The sequence below is a fragment of the Cyanistes caeruleus genome, chromosome 1 (assembly GCF_971803275.1).
Source record: "Cyanistes caeruleus chromosome 1, bCyaCae1.hap1.1, whole genome shotgun sequence".
NCBI lineage: Eukaryota > Metazoa > Chordata > Aves > Passeriformes > Paridae > Cyanistes > Cyanistes caeruleus.
The window spans coordinates 12109524-12119899 of NC_141701.1; the positions used below are offsets into that span (position 1 = coordinate 12109524).

A 10376-nucleotide genomic window follows, 5' to 3' on the forward strand; every position below is an offset into this window, starting at 1 on the left:
GCAAGTGGCTTATTTATTTTTTTTCATAGATTTCCTGAACATTAGTAATAGTTTTGAGCAGTTTCTAATTGATTTTTAAAATCCTAACCCTTTGCTTCTCTCATCCTTCCCTCTCTTCTGTGTGTCTCTGTGTATGTGCTTCTTGTCTTTTTGTTTGTGATTTTTTTCTTTTCTGGTGGCTTGTGTATCCTTTCCCTGCGTTGCGGTGCTGTTTTATTTGCTGCAGAATTCGTCCAGCTCTGCCTCTTCAGAAGCCTCTGAAACCTGCCAGTCAGTGAGCGAGTGCAGTTCCCCCACCTCAGTCAGCTCAGGCTCCACCATGGGGGCTTGGGCCTCCACAGATAAGGTGAAAAACTTCATCTCCAAGACATACAAACCTACTAGCTCATTATCTAAACCCTGCAACATTTGGACAAAACCCCCATGCATGGCATGCAGCCAGGATTCCTCATTGTGAGGATGAGATTAGGAACTGCTACACACTCCCTTAGAAATTGGTATGTTTGAATAAAAAACACAATTTCCTTTAAACTAGCTACTAGGAGAAGCTACAGATTGGGCGTTTTACAGAGGTAGTTTTGTAAGAAAAGGTAATTTCCTGGCTTTTCTACTCAAATTGTGGAATGCTGCCCAAATCCAGCTGGTTGCCTGACAAAAAGCACCTTGCCCAGGCTGTGCTGTTTGTGGCTTCTCCCATCTCTCCCATTAGGTAGCATACATTACACTGAGTAATGGGGGTTATTTTTTTGACCAAAAAGGAGAGCAGAATACACATGGTTGTAATAAATTACATGGGATACACCCACAATCAGGGGAGGAAGTGCTAGCAGTCTCCTTTCTCATCTGGTAAATCCTTGCTGTTGGTTTTTTTTTTTTGTTTTTCTTCCATTCACACAGCCAGAACACATCATGTTTGAAGGCTTTATGCTTGTCCTCTCTGTCCAGCTACACAGACTAAATGCCACCAAAGCAAATGCCTTCAGGATTGGAAAAGTTCTGTTTCTGCGTCCACAGTCTGCAGGGTACCTAAATTGCAAAGGCTTTATCACATTGTGCTGCTTTCGTGGACAGAAGGGAAAGCTGCTCAGCCTGGAGACAATGACTGCTAGATTGATGCCTGAAATTTGTTAGAGATAACAATTTTCAGGTGATCTCACTTGTGAACCAAGCATCGTATCAATTTTCTGGTTTTTTATTTGCAGTGAATTGAAGAATTTCCTTTCTTTTGTTTTAAGATAGAGATTTTCTCCGTAGATCATCAGTCACAGTGTATTTTCGTATTCATTCTGTTTATATTAATTTCTCTGTTTTTGTTTTTTTATTTGTTTCATTTCCAGTTGTCTAATGGGTTTTATCACTGTAGTTTATCAAGTGACCCATCCGTAGCTTCAGTTGGTGCAGGTCCTTTCCCTCATTTCCCGCCTGTCTCCCGCGCGTGGACTCGGGCTCCCTCAGCCCTCCTTCCAGACTACGTTCATTATTACACCATTGGGCCAGGCATGTTACCATCATCTAAGATCCCTAGCTGGAAGGTTTGTGTTCCTTTTGTTGTGGCAGTCCTCACCTCCTCATACCAACAGCATGCACACGGCAGTTGTTGCTCCCTTTTGGTCCATGTAATTACTGGTTGATTTGCTCTGTTTGGTATCACACTGAATGGGCACTGCATGGTGAAAATCAGACCTAAAATCCAGTTGTGGGTTTTTCCAAATGACCTTGTGTGTTCTGGCACCAACTGAAACATACCAAAGCTGACAACACTTAGGTAGGAAGGAATACTTTAGCTCTGAAAACACTCTGGGCTCTATTCAGGGAGAAAAGAGCTTCTTTAGCACTGTCAGAGTGCTCACTTGAGCAGGGAAGGGCATCCAGTTCTCTTAGTGGGACCATACACTGGACACCCTGTGGCTGGGCCCGTGGCTGTGGGCAGGCACACTCTCCTAGATCCAGCTGGAGTGGTTTAAAAAGGTGCTCAGCACCAGGTAAACCCAAGTGGTGACTGAAGCTTTACTGCCACAGACTGGAAGCGCTCACCCAGCTCGTTTTGCTCTCTTGGGGAGACCACCAAAGAAGAGTGCAGTAACATCTCTCAGTTGCTTCAGCTGGATCTGCAGGGATCTTACTTGGCATCAAAACATGTCTGCTCTGCTACAGCCTGAAAGTTCATCCCTGCCAGATGTTTCCCCTGGGAGACTCTGCCCTAGAGCAAAGGGAAAAGGTCTCTTTTTAGTTGCTCTGGATCCTCAGCAAGGCTGATGTGCAATCAATAGTAGCTGTGCAGATTTTAAGTGCCTGTGGATGGTTATATAATACTGCATATGCACCACAGGACTGAGTATATACATGTAAATTGAGATCACTTGTTGCAGATGCCCCTACTCTCTGTCCAGCAGCTGGAGACTGTTGGGATACATACAGGGTGGCCACAGTGGTCCTGGGCTTTCAGGGTCATTTGTTGTGTTTCTGCTAGAAGCACTTTGGCAATATATTTCACAGCAAAACTCTTGGAGCAGATACAGAGCTGTCAAGGCAAAGCAGAGTTCCATCGGAGTTAACAAAACCAAAATACCTGTCTGTACAAGGGGGTGTGTCAGTAGCTGCCTTGTGCTTCTCATTCCTTGGACTGAGACACCTCAGAAATCCCACAGTGTGGTCTTAGTCCATCATTAATTGTCTATCAGAAGGCTGTGGGAGTTTGCCCAGCAGGCAGCTGTGAGGGTGTGGGGCCCATTCTCATGCACAAGTTGTTTCTTTCATTTTTAAAGCAGCCTTTGTCTCAGTGAAAGAAAATTTAGGATTGGGATTGTCCCTGCAGCAGCTGGTGTTGGGGGTGCTGCTGTTTAGCACTGGTTCTCCATCCCAGCACAGGTCCTGGATGAGTCAAGCTCTTTGTGTGTAGCATGTGGGTTCTGGACACCCTCAGGTGCCCCCAGTGAATACAGCCCTCATGGCCTGAGGAATTTCTCTTTCAAATTTAGTGCAAATAATTCAGAGTGAGCTTAGTCTTTCTTCAGTACAGACTGTCATTATAAACTAGGTTTTAGTTAGTAAGTAAACTGAGAGATAACTCAGAGTAACTTGCTCCACTGTGTTTGAAAAATCTGTTCAAGCCTAATTTTTCAGAACTGAAGACATCTGTAACAGCACGTAATACTAGAACCTGTGTATATCTGGAACAGTTACATCACTGATTGGACATTTATCTGTATCTTTTGCTGTGTGACAATGATTTTTGTGCTCGAAATTCTGAAAATGTAGGCTTTAACACCATGAAATTTCATTTACACAAAACTGTAGTATCAAAATGTTAAACACTTTCATATAAGAAGGTTTAGGTAGAATGGGAAATTTAGATTCCCTTTAATAAATGAAATAAGTTTAATAAATGAAGATTTCTAATATCCTCAAATTTTATTTCTCACCTTATTCAGAAAGGCATATCCAATTTGATACACAATCTGTTGCATTAAAATTGCCCTTCTGCATAGTTTTGCTTGTAATTAAAGCACAGTTCCTGCTGAAAGCTGTGCCTAACGAGCTTGTTTCCTTAGGACTGGGCCAAGCCAGGCCCGTACGATCAGCCCGTGGTGAACACCTTGCAACGCCGCAAAGAAAAGCGTGAGCCAGATCTCAATGGAGCAGCTCAGAGCGGAGCCCCTGCGCCCCCCGAGGAGGCCCAGAGACCTCGGAGCATGACGGTGTCAGCTGCCACAAGGGTGAAGCTCTCATTTCAAATACACTGTTTAAAGTGTAAAGGTGTAAAGGAAATGGCTGTGCTGGCTCCTGCCAGTACCTAGGATGTGCTTCATGTTGTGTTTATCTGGGAAGTGGTGCTGGTGTGGTCGGTGGGCATCACACGGGCAGGAGGGAATGCGCTGTTGGGTATTGACTTTTATAGAGCACTGTACTCCAAAAAAACATCTGTTCCTAAGCCCAAGAAAATGGCTGGGCACAGTCCTGTTGGATTGTGATGGTGACAAGCTCTGATGGGGAGGAGAGATAGCTAAAAGTGGGTGAAGGTGACAGATCCTTCCAGGTGTAACAAGTCTCTCCTGTGTGTAAGCAGCAGGGTGAGGAGATGGAGGCCTGTGAGGAGCTGGCACTCGCTCTGTCCAGAGGGCTGCAGTTGGACACCCAGAGGAGCAGTCGGGATTCCTTGCAGTGCTCCAGTGGCTACAGCACCCAGACAACAACTCCGTGCTGTTCAGAGGACACGATCCCATCTCAAGGTACCCATTCAGGAGATGTTCCTTTTTAGAGCATTCCCACCCTGGCCATCACACACTCAGCCCATGGTGCCAAGGAGCAGCTATCACTTGCTAGCTTTGTAGTCAGCTAGGGATGAAGGCTGGCATTGTGGTTAGGAAGATTTTTCCAGCTTGAAATGCAGCCTGGATTTATTAACTGTAGAAGCCTGCACTGCTGCATAGTGTACTGAACAACTGTATTTTCTTGTGCACTACTTCAGTGAGTTTCAGCCTAAGGACACCACGATTTTAAAGAGGATCCTGGAATTATAAATGACACTGATACTGCATCCAGTATTTCTTGGGTTCTTTCTGAGCTATTGTCTAAGCAAATACACACTCATGAGCTTTGCCATGTTCCACCAGCACTGTCAATCTGCTCTTTGTTCCCCTTGGTGACTTTTTATTTTCCTGCCTAAGCAGAAATTTTGTAATTGGAAAAAGAATCCATTGGAGACCTTAACTTAGGCATAGCTAGGAAGCTGCAGTAAAGTATTGGGTTTTGTACCCTGTTTCAGAACCAGCAGCAAACTGAGAGAGACCAGGCTTGATGTTTGCAGTTCAAGCCTTGTTTGCCCAGCTAAGGTGGTTGTGCTGTGCAGTCACAGGAGGCCGAAGGGCTTGTAGAGGGCCAAGCTTGGCTCAGCACTTAGTGGAAAGCAAGGAACCCAGTGCAATTATTAAAGCTGAAGCTGAGTTTTCAGAGCTGACAGCTGGTATTTACTTTGTTTGCAAAATAAACAAATTTGCTGCTGAAGTCACTGGTACACAGTCCCCTGAACCCACCTGCCGAATCTAAAGTACATTTTTCAAGTATTTCTATTTACACGTGGTGGCATGTGGCTTGTACGATGCTGGTTTTGGTATCTTCCTGTTGGTGACAGAGCTCGTTCTCTTTCACAAGAACTATGGGCCCCCTGCAGCTGTAGGATTGATCTGCTGTGATGCCTTCAGGCATCAAACCTTGGTCACAGAACCTTGGACTTTCTTCCTTCTAAAGGTGGAAACTCCCTTAATTCTTACTGACTCCAGGCTTTTTTGGTTATTTATACATACTTCAGACTTACTGATGTGACTCAGCTGTCTGCTCCAGCTTGATCCTAACTCTGTCTTTTGGCATCAGTTTCAGATTATGATTATTTCTCTGTGAGTGGTGACCAGGAGGCAGAACAACAAGAGTTTGACAAATCTTCCACCATCCCAAGAAACAGTGACATTAGCCAGTCCTATCGCAGAATGTTTCAAACCAAGCGTCCTGCTTCCACCGCAGGTCTGCCAACCACGCTGGGACCGGTCATCGTCACCCCCGGCGTCGCCACCATCCGACGGACACCTTCCACCAAGCCTTCGGTCAGGCGCGGGACCATCGGCGGAGGCCCCATTCCCATCAAGACTCCGGTGATTCCTGTCAAAACACCGACCGTTCCCGATATCCCAGGAGGGCTGCCCGGTGCCCTCGCGGGGACAGAAGAGTGCCCCGAGCAAAGTCTGGAGTCTCCAGCAGCAGGAGATGGTGGGCAAGCTGTCACCAGCCTGCCCTCGTGGAGCGGGCAAGCGGCCGTCAACCCTCCGGTGTCGGGCCAGAAACTGGGCGCTGCCGAGGAGCAGAGGCAGGCGGTCCCCGAGAGCGAGGGGGAGGAGAGCGAGCGGGATGGGGTCGGCAGCCTGGCGCCCGCGGGGCAGCCGGAGCTGGAGCCCGGCGAGCTGAGCCCCGGCGATGTCCCGCAGGGGGAGGATATGCTCAACGCCATTCGGCGCGGCGTCAAGCTGAAGAAGACGACCACGAATGATCGCTCAGCACCTCGTATTTCCTAGAAGTGGAGAATCTGCCAGACTACTGAACGCCGAGAAGGAACTGTGAGAAAACTAATTTGTCTCTATCCATTCCAATCTGTAATCAATGGTTTTTTTAAGATACTCGGTAACAGACAGTCTGAAAGTACTCTAAATGAGAAAACAAATGAAAGAGCATAGTAAGACATAATCTTCAGTGGTGTTTTAATTTGTAAATATCAATGATTTTGTTTCTGCATTTTTTTGATCTAAGTTACACTTTTAATTTTTTCTGAAGGTGCCAAATCCCATTTACCTTTTTTATAACTCTCTTTGTAAAGTTTTAAATCATAGAAGAAAAAAAAATTGTCGAGTAGTTAACTTCAGCAAAGGGATTTAATGAAAATTTGGCTTTTTTGCAAGCTTTTGTAGAGCGCCTTGTAATAGTGAGGTTAAAAAACAGAACAATGGGACTTACTACAGTTTAAGTCAAGCTATATGGAAAGGATCTTCATTTAAGTATTTAAAAAAGTTTGAAAAGCAGGAATAAAAATTGACAATAAAGCAATATATAATGCAAGGAAGAAACCTGCAGTTGGTAGAATTATTGGGGGGTAGTGGGGGGAGGGAGATGCCATCAAAATAGCAGATGCTGTTGCACAAAAGTAGCCTAGTAGGATGAATTACTAGTAGCTTCATGGTAAATGCATCAGAATAAGCCATATTGGATTGCAGTGTTTTGTTTCTGTAGGGTGTTTTAAAAACTGGGTTTTTCCACATTTCTTTTTTGACTGCACAGCAGCAACTCTCAGTCACATGCATGCAGCCTTAACTGTGTAGGCTTGGTTCTTCCACCTTCACGTTTTGTTCCACTCATCCTTCCGCTGAATACAAACAAGGACAACAGGCTTAAGGCAGTTATAAATGTGAAAACATTTTTAAAATGCAAGCAGGGAGTTCTTAGATGTTATCAAAATGCCTTTTTCTGACTGTGCCCAGCAGGCTGGGCACCTTAGAAAGCCCAACTATTTTGAGAAAACACTTAAAAATTTGACAGGTGAAACCAGCTTGTGATCTAATAAACTGCGAATGTTTCTTTCCAATACAGGGGCTTGTTTTTCTTAACTTCTTTTAAATAGCAGTTGATTGGCTTTTCTTAAATACCGAAAAGGGTTGAGGGGTGGGGGGTGGGGGGGTGCTACTGGTTTTTTGATAATACTGGGAGTCTGACCAATATAATCTCTTTTTTTGTACTTTTAAGTATTTTGGAACGCTGTTGATAGAATCATTAAGAGTTGGATTTTTTCCTTGAAGTAAAAGTAAGTTATTGCTGCAATACCCGTCTCCTAAAGCTGACAGAAATGTGCAGACCCCTTGGCATGACACCTGTTCCAGTCAGACAATCCAGAAGGATGCTGTCTGCCCGCCCACAGCAGACCCACATGTGGAGGGACACCAGACTTGCGGATCCGGGATTGTTTAAAAATGCACCAAATAACAAACGTAAGGGGCTGGTTTCCACCACACGCTGCAGATTTCTGTTGGCTCTAGACTTGCCTACATGACCTTTTATGCTTTAATACATAACTGCATTGGATGTGAAACTTCTAGTAACTGTGTAGTCACTGTGTTCTATATGACATTTTACACTGCTGTGCTTGCTAAACTTTTTTTTTTTGTTATGGCTTAAAAGCAAAAAGAAAAAAAAGCATGATTCTTAGAAAATATTAAACCTTCCTTTCTTTGAAAAACAAGCTCCTTATTACAGAATATAATAAAAAGTAGTGCCTGTGGTGTAGCCCACCAATCTTGATACAGTAGCTGATGCATTGTGCAAATGAGGCTTTGAGATGGTTTTTGCATAAACAAAAACTGTTAGAAGATAATCTCAATAGTTAAAAGTGTTATTTAAACCTTTGAAATAAATGGATGTAACTGTACCCAAGTACAGCTTTTCACTTGTTTAGTTCTTAAACGTTAGTATAATCAGTAAAATTTAATATAAAATGTTGCCAAATTCAATGTAGAAAGAATGTGACAAAACACTTTGGATAGTTCTATTGTTTGTGTTTTTGCATATTGTAAAAGCAGTGTCACAGCTGAAAAATAAATTGTTTCTAATGGTAAATTATTGTGGTTTAGTTGCTAGTTTGTACTGAGAGTTGACCTCTCCCTGTGCAGTTTTTTGTTCTAAACTGGTATAAATAATTGCTGTAAGTGTGTCTCCCTTCTACATTGTAATGATTGCTTAAGCCTACATTATAAATAAAGATCTGCTGAAAAACTCCCGTATTTTGCTTCTTAAAGACTTTCTGCTTCCAGAACATTGCATATCAGTGATGGCCTTCATCAGACATCTCAAGATCATGCAGGTTCCTTCCATCTGTGTATAATAGAAGCAAGAGAGAATTAAAAACCAAGTAAATAAAAATGCATATAGGTGTGTTTTACTGATGGGTATCAGTGGAGCAGAAGTGCAGTGCTAACAATGGAAATTCCCATGAAATAGTAGCAGATGACATTTCCTTGCACCTCCCTGTTGTTACCTGGCCAGGAAGCACAGATGACTCTGCATTTTTGTGCATCCACCTCAGTGCTGGACTGCAGTTCCTTAGGGTAGAGGAGGAAAACTGCTGTCAACACTGCCTGTGCTACAGCCAGAATTTATCAAGCACAACACCAGTACCATCTCCCACAGCTCCCCGAGGGACTGAAAACTTTTTTTGTTCAGCTTTCTCTCCACTGAAGGCAGAGTGGGGAGGATGTTGCTCCCTCTTGGAGCTGCCACACAATAGCCCATTGTTTCTTTGCCACTGCAATGATATATTTTTATCTAAAGGTATCAATTTGTCACTGCACTGGGCTTATGAGGCAGGTTTAGGTAGCAGGAGGCTACAGGAGTGGCTTCTGTGAGAAGCTGCCAGAAGCTTCCCCCATGTCTGAAAGAGCCAATGCCAGCCTGCTCCAGGATGGACCCACCACTGGCCATGGCCAAGCCCAACAGTGACAGTGGTAATGCCTCAGGGATAAAAGATTTAAGAAGGAGAAAAGGTTACTGTGGGACAGCAATAGCAGGTGGGGAGAGTATGAGGGAAACAGCCCTGCATACACCCAGGTCAATGAGGAAGGAGGGGCAGGAGGTGCTCCAGGGGCTAGAGCAGAGATTCCCCTGCAGGGGATGGAGCTGTGCCTCTGCAGCCCGTGGAGGTCCATGGGGAAGCAGAGATCCACCTGCTGCCCATGCTGGAATCGGTGCTCAAAGGAGGCTGAGAGCCCGTGGAAGCATGTGCTGGAGCAGGCTCCTGGCAGAACCCCTGGACCCCTGCAGAGGAGCCCATGCCTTTAGGTCACTTTGGGTCAGCTATCCTGAGGCCTGACTGCCCCCTCCCAAGATCTTTCCCAGCCCCAGCCAATGGGTGAGGGGGATGCCAAGTGGACACCCTGGACACTGTGGAGCACTGCTTAGCAGTAGCAGAGCACTGGTGTGCTCTTGGGACTAGGAGGGCTGCCCTATAGAAAGTTAACCCATCCCATCCCAATACAGTCAGGAAGATGTTAAAGGAAAAACCAGTGTGGTTTGGATGGAAATGTCTCCAAAAGGATCAACACTTCCCCATCCCTCTATGGCTGTATTTAAAGTACTGCTGAGCATCTTGTCTTGCTCAGGTGTCAGTGCTTTGCTCAGCTGTTTCAATACTGAAGGCACTTGTTCCAAGTGACAGCTCCAGCCTGAGGTGTGGCACGTACCGAACAGCTGTGCTGGAAGAGGGCACACCTCAATTCCATCACTGCATTTGGACTGAGCACAGGAAACAGATCCTGCTTCCTGGTGGGAATGAAAATTGCACCTGTGGAATATGTAAAGCTGGTTTTTTGGAGTTTTTTCAAAATTCATACCTATTTTATCATGCAGACTTATTGGAAATGAGTTTCTAAAACTCAACCAGATTAAAGCCTTATTCATAAGCTACATGTTTAGTTCTTAGAAGAGCTGAATTTCATGCTTTGGCATCTTTTGTTCAATTTGGGTTCACAGAAATACTAAGCCTTAGGCTTAAACATGGGCATAGTCAAGTAACTTCTGTAGAACGAAGATTAGGCAACCTAAAGCTCCTAGCCCTAAAAACAGGAAAACAGCTGAAGGGCCAGGTTCTCCCTAAGAGCTTTTGCTCAGTGGCTGTATCCCATCTGTTCTCTCAGAGGGCAATTAATGAAAGTGTTAGCACAGCATCCCCTGTCTCCTACCAATGCTGGTGACCAGGAGCAAACAGCTTTTTGTCCTCAGTTTAGTGTCACACTGGCAGAACCTTTTGTGACCTGTGAATGGGCACACAAGAGCCACAATCCTCAGCAGCC

The 10376-nt window shown here is 44.8% G+C and overlaps 1 protein-coding gene across 33 annotated transcripts in view; it reads left to right on the plus strand.

Moving 5' to 3' along the window:
• Positions 1-8312, plus strand: part of MTSS1 (MTSS I-BAR domain containing 1) — a 125815-nt gene extending 117503 nt beyond the window's left edge. For 9 of the 33 annotated variants that reach the window (XM_086876194.1, XM_086876242.1, XM_086876377.1 and 6 more), the window contains 5 exons: positions 227-346; positions 1338-1532; positions 3552-3716; positions 4067-4229; positions 5371-8312. In XM_086876194.1, coding sequence (XP_086732320.1) covers positions 227-346; positions 1338-1532; positions 3552-3716; positions 4067-4229; positions 5371-6062 — 1335 coding nt within the window. In that variant the 3' untranslated portion in view covers positions 6063-8312. The remainder of the gene's footprint in view (positions 1-226; positions 347-1337; positions 1533-3551; positions 3717-4066; positions 4230-5370) is intronic. The other 24 variants (XM_086876898.1, XM_086876958.1, XM_086877328.1 and 21 more) reach the window with 7 other exon arrangements.
• The last annotated feature ends 2064 nt before the right edge of the window (positions 8313-10376 follow it).